The following is a 23,528-nucleotide window of genomic DNA, read 5'->3' as shown; positions in this document are numbered from 1 at the left end:
GAAGTTCTATAAAATATGTATTTGCTAAACATTGGAAATAAGTTGAATGTTTATCAATAGAGTAATGGCAAGTAAATTGGGGTACAAGATCTTGAAGGAACATGACTTATTCTCTCATTCATTATACAAACATACAGACTGCCAAAGAGCTATCAGATACACAGCAATTTATCAGATACCACATCTGCCTTCAATGAATACACAGTCTGGTAGAGTCTTCTAAAATGATAGTTACCAAACTACATAGAAAGCGAGAGCTATTTGTGGTCGAATGTTAAGAGGAAAACAAATCAGATTATAAAACCATCTGTACATTACGATTGCAACTCTAAACATGTGAGAGTGTGAACAAGGTCTGGATGGGTGAATACAGGAATGACAATATTGGTGTGGTTAGATTGGATGACTTTTTCTTTAGCATTATTACAATTGTTTTTCGAGCTTTAAAGTTTTAGATTGTTCCAAACGTTTCTGGGGCGGGGGGGGGGAAAGTTGCTCCCATGGCCCTGGCTCCCCAGGTTGGCAGTAGCATGAATGATGGGGTATTTTTCGAGATGGGCAGGGGCTTGCCACAAGGTGACTGGGAGGGGATATTCAAGGCAGTCCAGGAGAGTCGGATTACGGAAGGCTATCATTCTGTAGACTTGGGAGTGCTCACTGGGTGCCGTCATAATAACCAGCCTCTTCTGTGTCTGGACTATGCCACGCAGCAGCACCTGCAGGCTCCTCCAAGTTTTCTCAGCACCACAACTTGGGCACAGCACAGCAGTGCCAGATGTGGGGAAAGCAGAAGTCTAAGAAGCAGACAAAAGGGTTGAGACCTGCAAGAGTTGGTGGCTAGTTCCTCATGCTGGAAAGGATGATCTCTATGTGAAAGGTACCTTATCCCTCTTCTACAGACAAGGAAACTGAAGCTCGATGGGTCCCAAGCTACCGGAGTTGGGACTGGAATCCATCCCTTCTTATTTGGGGGCAGGGTTTTTCTATTACCCTTACTGGCCTGGGAGCAGGTGGAGATGCATGAGGTCATATGGAAGAGACAGGCTGATAGGATGGGTGGACTCCTTTGGGAACAGGAGGCAGTGGGGAATCTGTTGGTAGGACCCCATGGTGGAGGTATGAGAAGCCAAACATTTGAGTTTTGACCCAATGCAGTAGGCAGTGGGGAGCCCTTGCAGGTTTGGGGACGTGATGGAAGAGGGCTTAATGAAGACGAGGCTGGTGTAATCAGGGGAGAGGCTGGGTCAGGCACATGGTAAGGGTAATGTGTGGCATTTGTTCTGTGTAATCAGAATAGTACCCACCCATCCGACTTCTTGGAAATATGTATTTCTGCTTCTCTATCAGTGAGATTGGACTGGAACCTTCCATCTTATATATCCCTTCCCCATGGATAACAGCACCTTCCAGGGATGGGCACCTGATACAAACTTGGCCTATCAGAGCACTTCCCTGGGAATTTTGCCCTTGGGGCCAGAGAAACATGGGTGTCAGTCCCTCTCTGGTGATAAAGCTGTGTCATGTAAGTCTGGGGGATCTAGAATGACTAAAAGATTAGAGAGTCAGAGAGAGGGAATTCTAGCTAGGCTCAGGCCCTGGTTTCCCCTCACTTTGAGGGCTCAGACACCCTTTTGCTTATGCCACAATATGAACAATATTCACCACCCCCTTTTAACTAAACTAGTCTGAGTTGAATTTTTGTCATCTGCAGACCAAAAAATTCTGATGACATCTGCAGTAAGAGAAATGTCTACTCTTTGTCATTCAAATAGTTCCATTTGTTCATTCTTCAAATTTTGAGCACAATTCTCAACAACACTCTAGGGTTGTTTTGTGTGCATTGGGTCCATCATTTTGTGCCTGTAAGAAGCAACAACAAAAATCTTTCTTCACTATTCAGCATCAGGTTCAGGAACTCCAGGTTCTCTGTAGACACAAGGCTTTGGGATTCCCCTCAGAGAAGGAGGGACGCATCTCCATCACTCGTGTGGTAAGTAAAATTGCTGCTCAGAACACTTCCCTGCCTGCTCCTTTGTGATTCAGATGAGGAGAAATCAACATGGACTGAGCGCCCACACAGGACAGCCAGGCATTTCCCATACAGGTGGTAAAGGTATCTTCTGAACTTCTCCCCAGCAAATGCATAGATGAGAGGATTCAGGCAACAGTGGCTAAATGCAACCGTCTCGGTCACACTGAGAGCCAGCCTCAGATCCCTCTTCATGTCACAACTAGGAAAGAAGTTGTAGAGCTTAAGCGTCTCCAGGAAAATCATAACATTGTAGGGTGTCCAGAAGAGGAAAAACACGATGACCACCAGAAGGATCAGTTTGATGGCTTTGGCTTTCTTGTGGTTCTTGCAGGAAAACAGCGTCTGGATGATTCTGAAGTAGCAGTAACTCATAATGAGCAGGGGGAGTAGGAAGCCAAGAAAATTTGTTTCCACATTGCGGAGCACAGGCCAGATTTCCTGGAGGACCTCGGGGTAGTCACCAAGGCATTCATTTTCTTTCTGCTTTGTGAACATGAACTGGGGTGCTGCCACCAAAATGGCTGCTGCCCAAACGCCTAGGCTGATGGTGACGCCATGCTGCACGGTCCGGTTGTTCATGGAGTTGGCGGCCAGGACGATGGCCAGGTACCTATCAATGCTGATGACGGTGATGAAGAATATGCTTCCAAAAAAGCCGATGAAGAAGAAGGCAGTAGTGAATTTGCACAAGGCATTGTGGAGGCCCTCTTCATTTATCAAATAGTGGGTCCAGAAGGGCAAGGTGGCTACAAACAGCAGATCAGACAAGGCCAGGTTCAGGAGGTAAATGTCGGTGACACTCTTGGGCTTCTTGCTGTTGGTGAGGGCAAACACTACCAACAAATTTCCCACCAGGCCAATGGCAAAGACGACGGAGTAGAATATGGACAGGAACACAGTCCCAAAGGCCATGATGTCCCCAATATAACAGGCCTCAGCCAAATCATCGTACTCAAAGTTTGTCACTGATTCAGGGAACTGATCCATGGTGACGGCCTGGATCAGAAAGAAAAACAAGTAACTGTGTTAGTTATCAGCGAAACAAAGTTGGAATTCTGTATGGCCTCATATGTAGGCAGGCAGGAAGAAACAAATACTGGTTGGGTGCACACTACATTTCCCAACTTCCCACTTGCCACCTTGTTTAATCCCCACAACAGTCTTGTGATGAAGACTGCAACAGACTCTTCTGACAGGAGAGGCAGACTACTTTGACTTGCCCAAAGCCATGCAGTAAATGGCTCCGTGAGCATTTGGTTCTAGGCTTTCTTTTTTTTTTTTTTTAGATGGAGTCTCACTGTGTCACCCAGGCTGGAGTGCAGTGGTGCAATCTCAGCTCACTGCAACCTCTGCCCCCTGGGGTTCAAGCGATTCTCCTGCCTCAGCCTCCCAAATAGCTGGGATTACAGGCGTGCATTACCACGCCTGGCTAATTTTTGTATTTTTAGTAGAGATGGGGTTTCATCATGTTAGCCAGGCTGGTCTCAAACTCCTGACCTCAGATGATCCACCCACCTCAGCCTCCCAAAATGCTAGGATTACAGGCGTGAGCCACAGGGCCCGGCCAGCTCGAGGCTTTTTGAAGCTTGAGACAGATCTGTTTTTCTTTTACTGCCCAAAATCTCTCCAAAAGCTAGCTAGTTTGACCAATGTGTGGATGAGAAAGGGAGAACCATGAGCAGGAGGGGGAGGGGGGTGAGATGGGGTGAATTGGGGGTGCAGCTGTAATTCACACTTCCAGTCCAAACTTCCCCAAAGCAATTCTCCATCCTCTTCCTTTATTTCCACCTTTTCCACCCTCTGGCCCCTTACTTTTCCATGAAGCTAGGCCTGGAGAGGGAAGCCTCAGACCCAGAGCCTTGAGCAGAACAGCACCTGGAAGCCCTCATCTTTGTTTTTTGAGAACTCTTTCACTTCCTCTTCTCCTTATAACCAACAAGTCCTTCTCTTTCTTAGCAGGTATCAGACAGAGTCATACACTCTAGAGTGACTACCTTGTTTTGGGTTGCCCGGGACTTTCCTGGTTTTAGCCCTGAAAGTCCCACCTATTGGGAACCCCTCAGTCCCAGGCAAATCAGGACCGTTGGTCATCCTACAACCCTAAGTGAAGAGAAGGTGTTGCCATCATTCAGGGCTCTGCAGTCATAGAGGAGCTGACTGATCCAAGATGGAGGATGGGGCTCCGTTAGTCTGCTGGGCTAGGCTCCGGGTGACTAATTCCCCCTACCATTACCAGCCCTATAGTTCACTTTGGTCTGGGCTTCCCCACTATTCTTATCTCCTGTTTCCTTCTGAGCAGGAATTGAAAAAAGAAGACACTTCCACAGGCTGCACTCCCCTTCTTTTCGCAGCCAGGACTTGCTGCTCATTCACTCCAGAGCCGGCTGGGAGGCAGCCCTTTCACACTGCTCCTCTGGGCGTCTCCTCGTGATACCACAAATGGCTGCCTCAGAAACCCTCAAAACAGACCTCCTGGTTGTCACTGCCTGCCTCCTTACCACAACTTACAGAAAAGCTCACGCTTTAACCGAGGGAGTTTCCACGCCCCGCTACACCCTTTCCATGATGGTTTTACCCAGGTGGTGTCTCACCAAGATGAGGGCCCACCCAGCCAGGGTGTCACCTCTCCCTTCCCAGCCTCTGCTTTGGGGCCTGCATCTCACCCAGACTCTCCTGGGATAAGTGGGCCGCGGCTTTACGACCCAAGCTGTCTCAGGCTGTGATGAGTTCTCAACCCCAGGGAACGTGTACGCTTTCTCTGCTTCAGGCTACCATGCCCTTTTCTCAGAGAATAATCTCTGGCTGTGACATTAATTAATAACATTTAAGTCAAATGGTATAAAATGGCTGACATACAGCTATTTTTGAGCCACATCCATGTCAGTTTCATATGACTCAAGCTAATATGTGGGAAACAGAAATTGCTACTTAGTGCCTGTAGCTTGTCACAGAGCATGATCTTCCCAGACAAGCTGCTGTATGAGTAAAAATAGTCAAGTCCTTGGTGGTTCTATGTTAGGGACTCTGGAGCTAGCTACTTTCTCCCTCCCCTTCCCCCAGTGAAAAGAGCTGGCAAAGCTGACCTCGAGAGGTGGCCAAATCCAATAAAAATTGTCTCGCATCTCTTTATGTGCTTGTGGTTGGTCCTTCAGCACAGGAACTTCTGTGGACTCGGGCAATCCCGATATTGAATCCTGCATCTGTCCTCTCTGGCTGAGTGATGGGTGAGCCTGAAACCTCTGAGCCTAACATTCCTTGTCTGTAAGATCGGGATTCATTCTCATGCCTGCCCACAGACCTGTTTTAAGGGGAGCACCTGGCACAGTGTGTCACATACAGAAAGCACTTAATACATGTTCAATGTGTTTCCTGCATTATGTGAGGAAGCAGAAGCCCTTTGGATCTTTGGAAACATCCAGGCTGCCTGTGGACTCCCATGTTCCACCTCCACCCTGGGTATCCTGGGAATTTGGTTTTTAAAGGTCACTTTATTTTTTTTCCCCCTGAAATAAGACATGCTTTCTTTTCAGATTATTTTGGGGGAGGTAAGCCACTCTTTATTGAGTTTTTACTAAACTGTCAGGCTCATTGCTCTATTTGGATTATTATCGATCTAATCCTTTCTGCAATTCTGAAAAAAAAAAGTTCTATATTTAATTCACTGCACTGCTGAATGGCTCTGGGGATATTCACGATGAGAGGAAGGAATGGGACAAATGTGGAGAAGGCAGGGAAAGTCAGAAATAAGCAACTGATTGCCTGGTGGAGTGGCAGAGGGGTCCCAAATCAGGCCTTTGCCTTACTGGGTGCCTGGGCTCAGGGCTGCCACATGCACAGGAACATCTCTAATTTGCACCAAGTCTCCATATAAGCTGGGAGTGGTTCTGGCTTGGCAAGGATCTCATGAAAAGATCAGTCAGGAACAGTCTAAGCCAGGAAGGGGCTTGTCTTCTCAATGGGAAGAATTCACATAAAGACTTTGATTAAGACAGAATGGAAGAAGTGGGTCAATGTGTCTTCTGCAGATGGGATGCAAATTCAGATAATGCTCTGGGCAGGATGGTTTTGCCTGACACGTGGTGATATTTTGTATTGAGAGCCAAATGGCTGGTTATGGGCATCCATCTGGCTTGGGACTGCTCCCTGCCATCCAGGGGGTCTGCTCAGTGAGGGCAGAAGAACACTCTGCAGCCCTCATCCTAGCTCCCTGCTGTCTCAGAGACCCCAGTGAAGACCCTCGAATTGCTGTGGCTCCCAAAGGAGTCTCTCAGTGCTGGCACAGTGGGTGCATGCAGTGGGTGCTCACCCAGCATATCACGGTCCCTGCTATGAGCCATCTGGACCATGCTACAGAGGAAAGAGCAGTACCAATATCGCTTTCTATGAGTTCCCACATGACCCTGAGGAACAGCACTGGTCATTGAGGGACATTTTTGATCTTCATGTTCACATTTCTATTTTGCACACATTGTGTCTCACAGGAGGCACAGCTGGGTGAAGCACCTGGCCCATCCCACAGCTAGAAGCAGGGGGAGCAGGACTGAGGCCAAGGCCTGTGCTCTTCCCACTCTCCCTTGAAGATGGAGGAGACTTGGACCCTGGGCTTAGACGCCAAATCCTGGTAGGGGAGAAGAGTCAAGGACACAATGACTATCAAACAGTTGAGTCCCAAGTCCAGTGGTAAAAAGGCATCAAACAATAGCCTTAGCTTCCTCCTCTAAAAAAATAACCTCTTAGCTTTGTTGAGAGCATAAGAATTAAATTACTTTAAATTGCTTATTGGGATTTATCGTAGACACACACACGCTCAAGCAAGTGTGTACGCTGTCACTGCAGCAAGCTTCAAATATAAATGAAGGGAAACAACCCCAATGTCCATCACTAGGGACAGATCAAAGCACGATAAGTCCAATTAATGGAATACCAAGCAGCTGCTTAAAAACACAAACAGTTTCTAGCTCTTGGAAACTTGGGAAAAACAACAAAAACAGGCAGATCTATATATTCTGTTATGCAACAATCTCTAAGATATACTGGTAAATGAAAAAAGCTAGGTAAGGTACCATGTACATAGTATGCTGTCATTTGTGGAAAAGAATGATGTGTGCATATTTTGTATAAAGTTTAAATATCTCTTAAGGAATACACTGGTGGTGATAACAGTAATTATCCCTGGAGAGGGATTCTGAAAGATTGAGGGTATGGGAAAGGAGATAGTTTTTATGGAAAACTTTTGGAAATGTTTTTTTACCATGTACACGTACTATGTATTTTGGAAAATAGTTTAATTAATTCGTTTGGAATTTTAAAATAAAAATAAACAAAAATATGAGTTAAATGAAAAACTAAAAAATGAGTAACTTAGTACAATAACAAGCGTGCTGCACATACTTAATAAGTGGTAGCCAACATATAAATGGATCATCTTTATTTTATGGGCAAATACATGAACTCAGAGAGGGTGAATAACTTGTTCAAGGTGATGCAGTGTGTGCGCAACAGGGCTGTAGTGAGGGCCCAGATGTGTTTGGCCTCAGCACTTTTTTTTAACTTCACATTACAGCCCTTCCCCATTCCTCTTTCCCAAGACTAGGAGTCCCTAAGAGAAGACCCATGTCCTCTTCAGCTCTGCAGGCCAATGTTCAACAGAAGGCCTGGTACTCAGCAAATGCCATATGAATATTTGCAGAAGGATAAATATTATATCCTAGACCTTTGTTCCAAAGAGTTTCATCTAGCAGTGATGACAGCACCCTATCAGTCACCCTGATCCCAGGGATGCTCATGAGCACACAGGTGTCCTTTCTGATCATAGGCTAGAAAGCCTTGAACTCTGAGAAGTTAGTAGGTGCCTGATGTGTTAAATGAATTAATAAATAAGTGAATGAAAGACTTCAAGGAGCAAGAAAAGAGATTCGTCAGCTCTATAATGTGGAGCCCCAGGAGATGAGAAGAGGCTCACCAGCTCTCCACAGTCGGAAGACAACTTGGCAAACACAACCTCTCATTTCAACCATACCTCTCACATGTGGCTTTTGAACATATGTGGTCATGAAATAGATATCAGTGTGGATAATTGCAGCTCTGTCTTCTATGCAAATCTCAAGAAACAGCATGAGTCATGGGGCAACATAGGGTTTTACCTGGTGTTGAAGGGACTTGTATTCTGTGTGCTGGAGCTAGTTCAAACCTGCCCTTGGTAGCCAAATGCCCCAGAGCATGTGAAGGCACCATTTACATCAGAAATCTGACATCAGTGAAGCTGTGTCCTTCACGGAAGTATTCCAGTGAACTTGCTAGCTTTAGCAAGTTGCTTTTTAAGGAAGACTGAGCCTGAGCTGAGTGCACCTCCTATTTGTGGATCCTCCAAGATGTTCAAGGTATGGCAGCTGAGCCTAAAGATAGGGCCTCCTGGCAGCAGATGGGAGTGTGGCCATGCCTTGGGGGTGGCCCTCAGGGTGGTCAAAGGCCTGCCAGAGGTCTAATTGGCTTTCATCTTAGTCTGGACCATGGCTTTCCTTTGTCCCCAAGGGACACTAGAAACCAAGTGGAAGAATCAAATGAGGTAAGACTTTGCAGTATCTACCCAGCTGGGTTTCATATGCACAAGGGTTGTAAGACTCATGCGTTCTGGGATGTTGCACTAATAAAGGCACCATCAACTAAGGCTGCACTTTACAACTTAGTGCAGCAGCCGGTAAGAATTTAAACCTTCTCTGGGCCATCCTCAGGCCTCCTTACCCACTATTCAGTTAAGCCAAGGTTTTACTAAATGGCCTTGAGCTGGGAGAGTTTCGGTGAACCTAGACAGAGCTTTGAGTGTACACATGTTTCACACCCAAGTAGAAATTTGTAAAATTCCCCACTCACATCCGTGGCTGATCCTGGTCTACTTCCTCTGGCCTACTTCCTTTTCTCATGCCTGCTCATTTATTTTTTAACTTTTTAGGGGAGGGACACTCATCATTACCCATTGTTTCCAATCAGCTTCCCTTTTCTATACTTCCCTTCTTCTTTAGGTGGCTGGAATCCATTTCTTCTTCTATCTGACATTCTTTTATGTCGCTTTTCCCCTCTCTTTTGGCTTCACATCCAGCTTACTGTTTTCTAAATCCAGTGTATCTTCTGGTAGTTTTTACCCTCCTGGTCTCTGTTTATGGCTTTTTAGTAAAAGCGAAGACTGGGTTTGAGGTTCAGTCTGGTGCCAAGAAAATTGTGAGGCTTAATTTTTTTCTTTGTACCAAATGAGAGTAGAGAATTGCTTGAGAAGCCCCAACCCAAACTTTCCTTATGAGGATGCCATTGTGCTGTTGACATTGTGGAATCCGACGTCACCCTCAGAAAGCCCCAGTTTAGAAGGAGAGGAGGCTGCCATTCCCGGATGCCTGCTAAGTGTCATGTTCCACACACAAGATCCCACCACATTCTCTTCACAACCCCACTTGAGAAATGATGATCCCCATGGTATAAATTAACCAGCAGAGGCCCAGAGATTTGGTTAACTTGTTCAAGGAAGCAAAAGAGCCAGGATCTCAACCCCAGATGCCTCTTTCCACAAAGCCTGTGCTCCTTGCACCGCACAATGTTTTTCTCCCTGGAGGGGAAATCTGCAGGATATTGCAGGCCACTTCTCTCAAAGTAGAACTGAAAATAGAAGACCCAGGCCCCTTAAGAGAAACTGGTCCGTAATGCATCTCTGAATTGGTTGGGGTTCTCCCGCTCTGGGCTCATAACCCAGCAGGCTGACCCTCAGGGACTGGTGAGTGGAAAATGGAATGCGGGATATTATTTGCTCCTCCAGCCACCACTAGGTTGTCCACCCTGCCAGATCCCCAGGAATCTAGCTCCCAGCAACCATGGTGAGGAAACTGGGGTCATTTTCTCTGGAGAGGAAAAGTCTGAAGGCTGAAGGTTCAGCCTATTTTCTGCCTTCAAATATGTGATAGTGCTTTCAAGAGCCCCATGTTTCACAGGAGCCCATACATTTCTGAGCATGAATGGCTGAGAGACCCTGGGCAGGTCACTCTGCTCTGCTTCAGTTTCTTGATGTATGAAATTAAAGCATTGGACCACACCACCTCTAAGAGCCTTGCTAGCTCTTGCATGCTCAATTTTTCAGCAAGAATCAAACGAGGGAAACTGTTTGTTTGTTTGAGACAGGATCTCGCTCTGTTGCCCAGGCTGGAGTGCAGTGGCATGATCATAGCTCACTACAGCCTTGAACTGGGATCTAGCAATCCTCCCACCTCAGTCTCCCAAGTAGCTGGGAGTATAGGTGTGCACCACCATGCCCAGCTATTTTTGGTAGATATGGGGTCTTACTATGTTGACCAGGCCGGTCTTGAACGTCTGGCCTCAAGAGATCCTCCTGCCTGGGCCTCTCAAAGTGCCGGGATTACAGGTGTGAGCCATCATGCCTGGCCAAGAAAGCAGTCTTAAAGAGCAACATGAGTCCTAGGTCAGCAAAAGTGTGGTCTATTGTCAACAGAGAGGCTGCCCAGCAGCCTGCCCAGGGAACATGACACTTCTACACTTCTGGGGCACAGCCTGTGAGCATTCAGATGAGGTTCTGTTTGGAGATAGGGAGCTGGATCAGTTGATCAAGTCTTGGCAAATCTTGTTTACCTCGTACTAGATAGAAAGGTTCTCAGTTGGCTGCCATGCCCAGACCCCCGACTGTTTGGAAAGACAAGTTTTACCAGGTCCTGATGGTTTTCTCATTTATGATGGCAGCTATTTTTATAACACACATCCCTTGGGATGCAGAGAGAGCTAAGGCTGATGGGGAGAGGGGTGCTGAATTCCATGTTAAGGAGCTATAAGGAAACATTTTATACCCCATCTCCTGTGCAAGTAAATTCAGTGACTATCTATTCCTATAGCAATGAGCCCACCTAGAACAGCATGGCATTGTCTACCCACCAGTTTTTCACACAGGCCAAATGCACACCCAACCCCTCCCTCCAACCACCACCACCAAAAAAAAAAAAATAGCAACAGGAGAATCCTATTGGGTTTAGTGAGTTGCCCCTTTACAAAACCTGCCATTATTTTGTGTTTGAAGCCCCACCCTTCCCTTTCCTCTTCAAAATAGTTTATGGTACTTATTTATTTATGTCAAAGTAAACTGTGAAATTTTGAACGGAAATACTTCATAATTTTTTTAATAATTGAGAAAGAGATAGACTTGTTAATTGTTTAATTATTAATTAAGTCAATATTTTTGAGCATCTGTACCATATTCTAGTCTAAGGATAAGTAGAAATTAAAAATAAAAATATTTAATTCTTCTTTTTAAAAATAAGGACAGAGATCTCCTCACCTCCTATTTTTTTTCCTCAGAGAATTTACTTTAGAAAACTTTTTTTTTTTTTTTTTTGACACGGAGTTTCACTCTCATGGCCCAGGCTGGAGCGCAATGGTGCGATCTTGGCTCACTGCAACCTCCACCTCCCGGGTTCAAGTGATTCTCCTGCCTCAGCCTCTGGAGTAGTTGGGATTACAGGCGCCCACCACCACGCCCAGCTAATTTTTGTATTTTTAGTAGAGACAAGGTTTCATCATGTTGGCCAGGCTGATCTCGAATTCCTGACCTCAGGTGATCCACCCGCCTCAGCCTCTCAAAGTGCTGGGAATACAGGCGTGAGCCACCATGCCCACCTAGAAAACTTTTATGTACTTTCTCCTCTCTTTGAACATGTGTAAATCCTTTTGAAACTAGACAGGCTTTTTGTCAGCTTTATGAGCTAGGCTAGTCTTTCCCAAGGACCTGGGCATCATCTCTTTGAAATGTAAACAAACCTAAGGGAGATAATGCTTCTATCTCCTAGTTTCTGTGGGAAGGTATGAGCCTAACTGAAGAGCCTTGCTCAGTGCTGCAAAATTACCCCTTGTCTTAAAGATAAATTTGATTTTCCTCTGGGTAGAGCCAGTTAGCTAACACAAGTGGTTACCCTAATTACCAGGTAAATTTAGAGTGAACCATGTATGGCAAACGGTGCTGGCCAGACCTCTTCCTTGAGGAACAGTAATTGTTTGTCTTGATAACATGTATGTAACAGGTTGTATCTACTTGGCTATACAAAAGGGGGAGATTTCTTTCTGTTCTTGCGACCTCTTAGTAGATGGCCTATAATGCTCTGCATATTTTGGTTTACTGCTTATTCCGTAATAAAACTTTTCTTTTTCTACTCCTTTTGTGGAGAGAATCTCTGTGTTGAAAGAAGACTTTGTTAATTATATTTCACCAATACTAGGCACTGTGTTAAATTCTGTAGAGGCAAAAGTGTTTAAGATACAGTTCCTAGAAGTGTTTATTATTGCTTAGTAACAGAATATAAGAGAAGTTATGGGAAGCCCAAGGATTGAACCTCTATATCTGTCTCCTTAAAAACTGGGGGAGGGTGATCAAGAGGATATCACAAAAAAAAAAAAATCTGCCATGTGAACTGATGTTTTAAGGATGGGGAAAGTCTTCCAGGTTGACCAAGATGGAGGTGGCAGTGAATAGTGGGTGGGCTTTGAAGACAAAGGCACAGAGGGTCTGAGCATAGGAAGGTTTCCTGGGGCCAAGGCCAGGTAGAGGGAAATAGGAACAGAAGGCAGTGAAGATGGTGGAGTTGGGAGGGGCCCACATGCTCCCAGAGTGTTCAGGAAAGTCAGTCTAGGCTGAGTGCAGGGCTTCGGGGAAGGATGCAGAGAAAGCCAAGGCTGAAAAAGGAGAAGAGGGACAAAGAGAGGGGTCTGAAATTCCACACTAAGTAACTACAAAGAAAAATGATGAAAGACTTTGAAACAGACACACACTGAAGATTACTGGGAGTCCTTTCTGGCATACTGTTTGGGGCTAACTCCCCCTTTTATTGCCTGAGCTAATTTTACAGCACCGTAGGTTATAGCAGATAGCAGTGCAAATGACTCTTGCTCATGGAAATACAAATTGTGTCTGGTGGAGATGCACTGGATTAAGTGCCCTGTGGATATGGACCAATTGTGCCTTTATCTCTAAATTCATCTCAGTATTTCTAGAAGCATCTCACCCATGCTGTTGGTGTGGCTGTAGACTGCTAATTCTCCTTGCTGCATAGGATTCCACTGTGTGAATATTCCATAATTTATTGCCATTTCTAATGCTAATGCACACATAAGTGGCTTTCAGTTTGTTGCTAGCTTGGACAATGTTGCCGTGAAAATTTTTGTGCATGTACATCTCCTACAATGTGGATGCATTTTAAAAGTTTAGTCTTGAGCCAAACCAAAAAGTATGAATCCAAATATAAAGATCAAAAATAGGCAAAGCTAAGCTATATTGTTTAGGGATGATATTTAGATTCAGTCAAACTATAGGGAAAAGCAAGGAAGTGATCACCATAAAAGTCAGACTTGTGGTTCTTTGTGGGAGAGGAAGAGGCTGTGGTCAGGAAGGGACATGAGAGAGGCTTCTGGGGTTCTCTTTCTCATCCTGGATGGTAGTAATGTGGGAAATTAAATCTAATACTTTGCTAACCCAGACATTGTTCTTTCAGTGTATTGTATTTTGCGATAAACAAAATACAAGACACTGAAAGGAGACTTTCCATTTTCTCCTTAAGCACACTTTAAGGGGAAAAACAAAGGTGGTCTAGAAAGATATTTAAAGACGTATAATACAGCTTTTCTTCCTTACTCACAAGCTAAAAAGCTGCACTTTGGCCAAACAAGATGAGGGGGTTGAAGCATCAGCTGTGGCCAGCGTGCCGTGAGAATCCCACCTGTGAAGCAGCCAGCAGATTCTGAGCCCCTCAAGAGGGCAGGTGGGATCAAGGTTCAGCTAGAAGCCCCAACTTTCCCCTGGCTCTTCTGGGCAGAGTGAGTGATGCCAGAGAGCCCGACTTCTTGGAATGCCTGGGCTGTGCTGCTAGGAATCAGAACAAGTCCTTGGGAAAGGCAGCCAAGATCTGGATTCTGCCATTCTGGTTCCACTCCCTCCTATGACTGTGACCTGCTATGGAGCAGCAGAAGTTCCCCTCCTTGTTCAGCTCCTCCATTACAGGTGCTGGTTCCAAATGTCTCTGGATTCAGGACACTGGGTCAGAGGCTGGGCTGGGGAGGAGCAGTTGGATGCCTGGATCCCAAGAAGGAGGTTTTTTGAGGCTAGGGTCTCTGGCTAGGGAGAATCATACCTGACATTGCCACTGTGCCATAGCTGCCTAGGGCCGGGCAGTGTTCCTCCTGGGCTGGGGTGGGGTGAGGAAGGGGACAGACGATCATCCTGACCGGGTCAGCTCTAACACGTTCTTTGCTTTCCTGCCCCTACAGCTCTGGATTCTTCACAACCATTCAATAGTAGTCAGTGTTTTTCAGGTATCCAAACTTTCTGAGGCTCAGTTTCCTCATGACAACATATATTGTTTCTTGAGCACCAAAGATGGTTCAGGCAGTGTGTTTGGGACTTTCTATACCATGCCTTTAATCCTTGCAGAAAGTCGACACATACCCATTACATGGCTTCAAAGGCTGATGGACAATCTCCATTTTAAAAGCAGGAAACAGACTTAGCAAGCGCTGTGCACAGTCACCAAGTGCAGAGCCAGGACTTCATTCCTGACTTCATTCCTTCATTCCAAAGCCAAGCTGCCTATGTCCCCATCTGTGAAGCGGGGCCAGCTGAGGAGCAGGGTTCAGGAGCAGACTTTGTGGAGACTGGCACGTGGCTGATGGATAGTAGGTGCTCCCATCCCAGAGGTGTGGCAAGTGCCAGGTAAGCCTGAGCACTAAGAAGAACCATGCTGAATTTGGGCTGGGACTATTTCCTGCCCTGCCTTCCTTTGTGAAAATAAAGCCAAGCAAAGAGGAAGACGAAAGAATCCACCCTAGCCTTCCTGAACCCGTTTCTTATTCCCAGGGGTTTTGAACCCCAATCCACTGCCCCCATTCCCAACCCACCGTGGTCCCCAAGGCTCTGCATCACAGGTCCATCACCCACCCTGCCTCCTCTCAGGAAACCCAGCTCCCTCCAAAGCGCCCTCGGGGCCTGGGATGCCCTGAGCAATGCAAGCTTTCTTGCCTGCTTTCACATGGTTCAATTTTCCTTTTTTTTGGCTCAATTTTTTTCTGCCTCAAGTTTTCTACCTCAAGTATTTCAAAAATTAACTTTTTTTTTTTTTTTTTTTTTTTGTGGAGGGGGTGTTGAAAGAATCCTAAACTTTCTTAGCCATTCTCTGGACTGAGCTATAAACTCATAAAGCAAGGATTGCAGGCTTTGTGAGGCTGTGATTGCCAGAGGCAAGGCAAGAGAAATAACAAGCCGTGGCCAGTCCTCAGCGGGGGCCTCTGATGGATTTCCTCCTGTCTTGTACTCATAATTTATTTCTGAAGACCATGTTTTCCACCCACACAAACCTGAGCCTGAGTGTCCTCACAATGGTTATAACAGCATATATCAAAATTGAACACTAAATTTGTGCCAGGAATTTATTAACTAAAATAGCTTTTATAAAAAAAACTGTAGATGAGTCAGGTGTGGTGGCTTACACCTGTAATCCCAGCACTTTGGGAGGCTAAGGCCGGCAGATCATCTAAGGTCGGGAGTTCGAGACCAGCCTGACCAACATGGAGAAACCCCGCCTCTACTAAAAATACAAAATTAGCCGGCGGTGGTGCATGCCTGTAATCCCAGCTACTTGGGAGGCTGAGGCAGGAGAATCACTTGAACCCAGGAGGCAGAGGTTGCAGTGAGCCGAGATTGTGCCATTGCACTCCAGCTTAGGCAACAAGAGCAAAATTCCGTCTCAAAAAACAAAACACAAACAAAGAAAACCCAAAAAACAAAAAACAAACAAAAACCTGTAGATGGCACAAAAAGTGGAAGAAAAAGGAAAAAATACCCATGAAACTATCTGCAATGCAGTTCCCTAGAATCAACCACAGTAATCTTTCAGCTTTTCTCTATCTAAATGTTATACATATTTTATATTTATATTAAGTGCATTTATATTTATATTAAAATACAGATACAAATTTAAAAACTCTTTATTATTAAATTTTCAAATAGAAAGCAACTTTTCAAATAAAAGCAGTGAGAACCTCCTTATACCCATCACCTGGCTTCAACTATTAGCAACCCATGGTCAATATTTCCTCTATTTCCCACTTAATATCTCTACTGAATTATTTAATTTCACCCATAAACACTTGTGTGCATCTCTAAAAGTTAAGGACTCTTTTTTGAAAAGGACTTTAATACAATTTCTCATCTCAAAAAATTAGCAATAATTCCTCAACAGCATCCAGATGCAATTTTTCATGCTTTTTTCAATTAGTTTAAAATCATGAGCTTTTCTCCATGGTTCTAATCCTATTCCACCAGGCTGAGTGTATTATAAATGATCTCATCACTCCTTGTCTCCCACTCTTCCACCCCCTTGGACATATTTAGGCTACAACAGCCCCAGGAAAATGGTTTCCACTGTCTCCACGTAAGGCAAACAAGCATTATTAACCTGTTAGCTGTCCACTGCTTCACCCCACCCACAGGTACCCAACTAGTCCTGTGCACCTACCTGGCGTGGACTGCCAAGGGAACCTCTGGATCTGCCAATCAGCCACCCTGTCCTGCTCAGACTCTACCAGAGATGAGTATTTCCCTTTCCTTCCCTCTAAGAGCATTTGATTTGCAGAGTTAGCCAATAGTATCTTGTTTCCTGTAAGGGAGACTATCTTTAGATGCTGCCACAGGCAAGCTCAGATACTCCAGGGTGGAGGCTAGCTGCCAACAGGAGGGCCTGACTTTATAAACCTGGAAGACCTAAACCTCAGGGAAGATTGTGGAGCTGGAGGGAGAGAGGTGCCACTTACCCCAACCTGGAGGTGGGGGGCAGGGAGCAGGCCCTGTGGTCAAAAAAGCACAGCACAGTCAGCTCTCATCAATGGGGAGCCTTCAAGAAGCTGGGAGAGCTCATGGGGCCCTTGGCTTCCCTGCCCATGAGAGGGAGCCCAGAGTACTCACTGGACCACATTGGGGCACACACAGCTCTTCTCCTCAAAGTGTGGTCCCAGGTGCTGGGAGCTTATTAAGGACAACACCTCAAGCCCTGCCCTATATCTGCTGAATTAGAATCTGCATTTTAGGCCGGGCGCGGTGGCTCTCACGCCTGTAATCCTAGCACTTTGGGAGGCCGAGGCGGGTGGATCATGAGGTCAGGAGATCAAGACCATCCTGGCTAACACAGTGAAACCCTGTCTCTACTAAAAATACAAAAAAATTAACCAGGCGTGGTGGCAGGCACCTGTAGTCCCAGCTACTCGGGAGGCTGAGGCAGGAGAATGGTGTGAACCTGGGAGGCGGAGCTTGCAGTGAGCCGAGATGGTGCCACTGCACTCTAGCCTGGGCGACAGAGCGTGACTTCGTCTCAAAAAAAAAAAAAAAAGAATCTGCATTTTAATGAAATTGTTAGAAGAGTGATATGCACACTGAGTTTGAGAAGCTGTGGTACTGAAGGCATCTAGTGAGTACCTTGCACCTTGTAGATGCTCAATAAATATTTTTTTCTCACCTCTCTGCCCCAAGGCATTTAGTGGCTCCCTATACCCATCAGTCAAGCCTGAGGTCACAGCTTTCACCCAGGACCTAGCCTATGCTCCTTTCACAGTCTCTCCCCCTGCCACTCCTGCCCTGCAGTGGGGAGCCTGGTGGGCTCCGGCATCCAGCCATGCTTCTGCTCCCTGACCTGGCCAGCTTGGGGCGACTGCAACGAGAATCTCAACCGCCACTGCCTCACCACCTTCCGATCACTTCATTACCTGCCTGACCCCTGGCATATGCTATCTAATTCTGATCCATCCTTAACTAGGGTCTGGCCCATGGTAGGCCTTCAATACACCTTCATTAAATGGTCCGTGACTCCTTCAAGGCCCCTCTGGCCCCTTGCTGCCCACATGCCAGCCACACCCAGTGCTCCCTTACCTCTAGTCGCTGTGGTGTTCCGAGGACAGGGGGTGCTCTGTGTGCTCCCCACCTTGCCCCTCCTCACCTCCCCCAACCCCAGGACAGAGCTGGGGGCTGCAGTGCAGTGCTGCAGGCTTGGTGGCCTGCTCACGGTGGAGGAAGTCCACCAGCAATTTTCTTTCTTTGTTCCTGGTCTCAGTGTTTGGCCACCTTTCCCTGCCTTTGGCCAGAAGGCCACAGGACAAAAGCAGAGTCAGGCTGCTCCCTGCCCACTTTCTGACACTGGCCCCTCCCCACCCCACCCCACTCCATGATACCTCTCCTGGGTCCACTCAGCAGGACCAGCTGCCTCAGCCCATTCCCTGCCTCTGACTCCCCTCCTCTTCTGAGGGCTCCTTTCTTGGATCCGGCCAAGACTCTCCCTCTCTTCCTGTCCCACATTCTTGAGGACAGTCTCATCCACCCCACATCAGTAATCCCCTCTGTGTTCATGAGCCCGCATCTCTAGCTCCACCCAGGGCCTGGATAATTTCCCAAGCCCATCCAACTTTCTCTTTCTCTGTCTTTCCTCCCACCATTTACCCCACTGGCCATTCTCCACCCAGAAGCCAGAGAGCTCTTCCTGAAATCCAAGTCTGCCAACTTCAACACCTCCAGGGGTTCTCTCATTCCTGGTTTAAGTCCACGGCCTGGTAAGCACGGCCCGCCCCTTCTCACTTCCTACTGTGCTCTCACCACTTCCACTTCCCCCAACACGCCTGTGCCCGTGGCGGGCTCTCTTCCCTTCCCAACTCACCTGGCTGTCCTGTCCAGGATGCGATTTTACCCTCTTTTAAAGCTAACAGCTATGTTCCACAGCTGCTAGCAGCGCAGGGCTTCATGCTTGGCAAGCATGAGCACCAGTGTCCAGTGTCAGTTGCCTTGCCCCCAATCCCCACAGAATGCTGCCATGGCTTAGAGAGATACCTGTGCATGTGTGAGGGATGGGGAGGTTATAGGAAGGGAGCTCTGAGCTTGGGTAACGTGTCATTTTATAGCAAGCAGTAAGCAATTCGGTTATTTGGCCCTGAGCGAGATGTCAGCTCATCCCTGAAGGTTGCTCACTGCAAACTCAACCCTGCAAAATGGACCAAGTGAAGAGCATTAGCGCTTTGCATTCTTGACACACTCATGGAGATGGAAAGAGCCTCGGCAACCTTCCCCCTCCCTTCATGCTTCCTTGGGCCTCTGTAAAGGAGTCTCTGGCTCTGCGCTGGGAATTCTCTCCTCCCTGAACTCTTGTTCAACCCCTCCCCCATATTCTCACCCTGGTGCAGCCTTATTCCTTAGACCCCAGTCTTCACCTCTCTTTCTGCCCAGCCCCTTTGGCTTCACTCTCTGTTGGAGCTGACCCTTGTTCACAAGTTCTTTGTCATTCTCCATTTCTCTTCCAGTTGAGACAGTAAATGCAGAGGACAGTTTGGTTTCTGCTGGGCAGAGAAATGAGAGTGTGGTGGGCTGGCTCAAAGGCAGGAGGCCAGAGAGGCTGTGAGGATGGTGGGGACACCCTGGACAGTGATGGGCTCACGCAACGCAGGCAAGGACCGGAGACTTGGTGTGAATAAAGCTTTGTGGGAATGTGGCGTAGAGATGCAGAAAAGGAGAGTGAGAGTGTGATTCGCCTTAATTGCCAAGCCAAGATACTTCCATGTTCTTCTGTGGGCCCTGGAGAACTTCGGGAATAATCACATAAGCAATTGTGCAGCACTGGGTCTGCCTGAGGCAATGTCCTAAGTCCTCGATGTACATGAACTCATGTAGTGCCCCCAGTGACCCTATGATGCAGGTGCTAATGTTTTTGCTTTTTTTTTTTTTTCTTTCAGACAGGGTCTGGCTCTGTTGTCCAGGCTAGAGTGCAGCCACATGATCATAGCTCACTGCAGCCTTGACCTCCTGGGCTCAAACAATCCTCTCACCTCAGCCTCCCAAGTAGCTGGAACTACAGGCACACATCACCACACCCAGCTGATTTTTGTATTTTTTGTAGAGACAGAGTTTTGCCATGTATCCAGGCTGCTCTTGAACTCCAGAGTTTGAGTGATCCTTCTGCCGCAGCCTCCCGAAGTGCTGGGATTACACGCGTGAGTCACTGTGTCTGGCCGCAGGTACTATTATTATCCTCATCTTATGTGTGAGGAGTCTGAGACAAGGAGGAGAAGTTATGTAACTTGTACAAGACCACACAGCTCATGTGTGGTAGGGCCAATATTTGAACTTAGCATCGAGGTTTTATGGTCTATGCTGTGCATTCTCAGTAGAGGTGGTGTTACTTCCAAGGTGGCGAAAATTGGTTCTGGAAGGTTCTTGTGCTTTATGTATAAAACACAGATATACATATAGTAGCTAAACCAATAGCATATCTGTGGAATAAAATTCCATGGTAGGGGTAGGTGAGTAAGAATGTAATGTGGGCCAGGCACGGTGGCTCACGCCTGTAATTCCAGCACTTTGGGAGGCCCAGGCGGGAGGATCACAAGGTCAGGGGTTCAAGACCAGCCTGGCCAAAATGGTGAAACCCTGTCTCTACTAAAAATACAAAAATTAGCCAGGTGTGGTGGCGGGTGCCTGTAATCCCAACTACTTGGGAGGCTGAGGCAGGAGAATCGCTTGAAACTGGAAGGCAGAGGTTGCAGTGAGCCGAGATAGCACCACTGCACTCCAGCCTGGGTGAAAGAGTGAGACTCCGTCTCAAAAAATACATATATATAATGTGGTTAATGGGTACAAAAAATACTTAGAATAAATAAGACCTAGTATTTGCAAGCACAACAGGGGCACTATAGTAAAAAAAAATTAATTTACATTTAAAAATAAAGAGTATAATTGGATTGTGTGTAACACAAAGGATAAATGCTTGAGGTGATGCATACCCCATTTCGCTTGATATGATTATTACACGTTGCATGCCTGTATCAAAGCATTTCATGTAACCCACAAACATATACACACACTATGTACCCTGCCACACAAAAAATAATATAATATCTAGAAGGACTTGTTGGGGAGTGATAAAGAAAAAAAGCTGAGAAACCACTGTCTAAGTTTTTTTTTAAGACAGGATTTCACTCCCATCACCCAGGCAGAAGTGCAGAGGTCCGCCTTCTGGTTCAAGTGATTCTTCCACCTCAGCTTCCCGAGTAGCTGGGATTACAGGCGACTGCCACCACACCTGGCTAATTTTTGTATTTTTAGTGGAGATGGGGTTTCACCATGTTGGCCAGGCTGGTCGCGAACTCCTGACCTCAAGTGATCTGCCCACCTTGGCCTCCCAAAGTGCCGGGATTACAGGCGTGAGCCACTGCGGCCGGACAAGAAACCCTTGTCTAAGCTCTTTATCAGACCACTCTGCTACCTCCCGGTTTAAAGTCTGGGGATTAGAGGGTAACATGACAAAAGTAGTCTCTTCAGAAAAATCAATCAATGGGTGGGTGTGAGGGAAACGGCTGGATAAAAGGGAAGGAAGAGACGTATATCAAGGACTTCTCTGTGCCAGGCCCTGTGCGAGGCACATTGTCCATTATATCTCTTTTTGACTTTCACTTTCTAGTCAGGTATTATTTTTTCCATTTTCAGATGATGAAATGGGGAGAAAAGAGCAATGAGTCCTAGGCCACACAGCTGAAAAAGGGTCAAGTCAGGATTTGAACTTCCTGCTCAAATGCAGGCAGGGAACAGCAAGAAGGGAGACAAAGCAGTGGGTGGTGGAAGACGGAGAAGGGATCTCGCTACAGGAAAATTCATAGATTTGTAAACGACCAGACACCTTGACGGTCAAGTGAGAATCCAAAGGCTGTGTTGCCATTGACAAGTCAAAAGCCATATGCTGGGAGATTTCAGAAGCGGAAAAAAAGTCTCTCTTTCCTCTTCTCCCCTAAGAGGACAAAAGATCTTCTCCCTCTAAGAGGAGAAAAGATCAGACTTAGAAAATTGGAGGCCAATAGAAAATTGGAGGTGGCTCATGCCTGTAATTCCACCATCTTGGGAGGCCAAAGTGGGAAGATCACTTGAGTCCAGGAGTTCGAGACCAGCCTGGGCAACATAGGGAGACCTCATTGGTACAGGAAAAAAAAAAAATAGCTGGGCCTGGTGGTGCCAACCTGTAGTCCCAGCTATGGGAGGCTGAGATGGGAGGATCACTTGAGCCCAGGATTCAAGGGTGTAGTGAGTAGTGATCCTGCCTCTGTACTCCAGCCTGGGTGAAAGAATGACTCCAACTCTTAAAAGAAAAGAAAAGAAAAATGGAAAGTTGAAGAGGAGTAAATCTAGACAAAGTAAGTGCTATTTACTACCTCCTTCTGTCCTAATGTTTACATTTAACATCATCTGTAGCAATTTTCAGGTTTGTTTCATAAATTCTGCCCAACAGTGATTAAAAGCACTTCCCCTTTGGAACCATAGCAAACAGGATCTGGCAAGGAACTCCAGGAGTACTTACAATAAATTTTTTTTAGGCATCATTCAACTTTGGCTTTGCAATACTTAAAAATATCTGTCTGCAGACAGTGTATGTCATTTTTTTAAATTTAAAAATTAAAAAATCTGCTCTGTCACCAAATATGGCATGTGTTTCCATTAAAGTGGAACTTGCCAGTGGAAGAATAATGGAAAATGAATAAATGAACTAAAATCTCGAATTTTAAAATATGCCCATTTTAGCCCTTTGAAATACACAGGTAATTCAAATTAATTGCCAAAATGTCTTCATATTGTCGCTGATATTCTGGAGAGTCTGCTTTAAAAAATAAGGAAAATAAGAGTTGTGTCTCACAAACAGCTTTAAAACAGCCTTTTCTGTCCTCACTGTACAGATAATATAATGTTAAATAACTAGGGCAATAAAGTACCATAAGAGTCTGTATCATTGGCCAGATATTGAAAAATAAGCTGCCAGATTAGCCAGCTGGCCAGGGTATAAGTGCACCTACAAGATAACCTTACATGTGGCGTCGTGTGACTACAGAAGTGACAGGTAGATTTCCTAAACTATTGCTTTCAGGATTTTACTTATTTCAAAGGGTCATTCCAACAACAAAAGCCAAGGGGCTTATAGTACAGTGCAGAGGTGAGGAACGCATCCAGAGGCAGCCTTGCACTCGCTGACACAAATGTAGCAGGTTCACTGACACGAAGAGACTAATAACAGGTGATCTTATAGGGATTTGGGAGCTGCAGTGGATACTGTTTAATATGAGACTATAACTGGACCACAAATGAAGTTGGGGGGTGGGATTCTGGGTTCAGTGTGAACCAAATTAGCTCCTGATAAACTCTCTCAGTTGGACAAACTTGAACCAAGAATTTTAGACACCTCAGCTACACTTTTTCATCCTTTAGAGGATTAAGTAATCCTTTACCTGAACTGAAACTTGTTTCAAAAGTACATTACAAGATGCAAACATAGCAAAGGCTGTGAAAGAAACATCTGACCATCTACATTCTTAGCATTCAGAATATCTGAAATAAGCAGATATTTGGCTGCCATTGTCAATGAAAACTTGAACCGTATGAAATTGTAGCTGTGGCTACAAATGA

The 23,528-nt window shown here is 46.0% G+C and overlaps 1 protein-coding gene and 1 long non-coding RNA gene across 2 annotated transcripts; one reads left to right on the top strand and one right to left on the bottom strand.

Moving 5' to 3' along the window:
* Nucleotides 1-18,667, bottom strand: CX3CR1 (C-X3-C motif chemokine receptor 1). The gene is made up of 2 exons (XM_055282256.2): nt 18,540-18,667; nt 1-3,028 (listed from the first exon to the last, which is right to left on the bottom strand). The coding sequence occupies exons 1-2, from the start codon at nt 18,624-18,626 to the stop codon at nt 1,955-1,957; spliced, it is 1,161 nt and encodes a 386-aa protein (XP_055138231.2). The 5' UTR covers nt 18,627-18,667; the 3' UTR covers nt 1-1,954.
* LOC134731716 (uncharacterized) lies at nt 695-5,155 on the top strand. Its single transcript, XR_010114213.1, has 3 exons — nt 695-877; nt 1,901-1,990; nt 2,364-5,155. It is a non-coding gene; the product is annotated as an uncharacterized lncRNA (long non-coding RNA).
* Nucleotides 18,668-23,528: the final 4,861 nt, after the last annotated feature.

Source organism: Symphalangus syndactylus, chromosome 1 (genome assembly GCF_028878055.3).
Source record: "Symphalangus syndactylus isolate Jambi chromosome 1, NHGRI_mSymSyn1-v2.1_pri, whole genome shotgun sequence".
In the NCBI taxonomy this organism is placed as follows: domain Eukaryota; kingdom Metazoa; phylum Chordata; class Mammalia; order Primates; family Hylobatidae; genus Symphalangus; species Symphalangus syndactylus.
This window is presented reverse-complemented; position numbering and strand designations above follow the sequence as displayed.

Bases quoted from the DNA above. Each gene is read 5' to 3' on its own strand.
- CX3CR1 (XM_055282256.2), bottom strand. From the start codon at position 18,626: ATGAGAGAACCCCTGGAGGTGTTGAAGTTGGCAGACTTGGATTTCAGG. The intron at 3,029-18,539 runs GTAAATGGTGGG...TTTCTGATCCAG, and splicing joins GGTGGAGAATGGCCAGTGGG to GCCGTCACCATGGATCAGTT.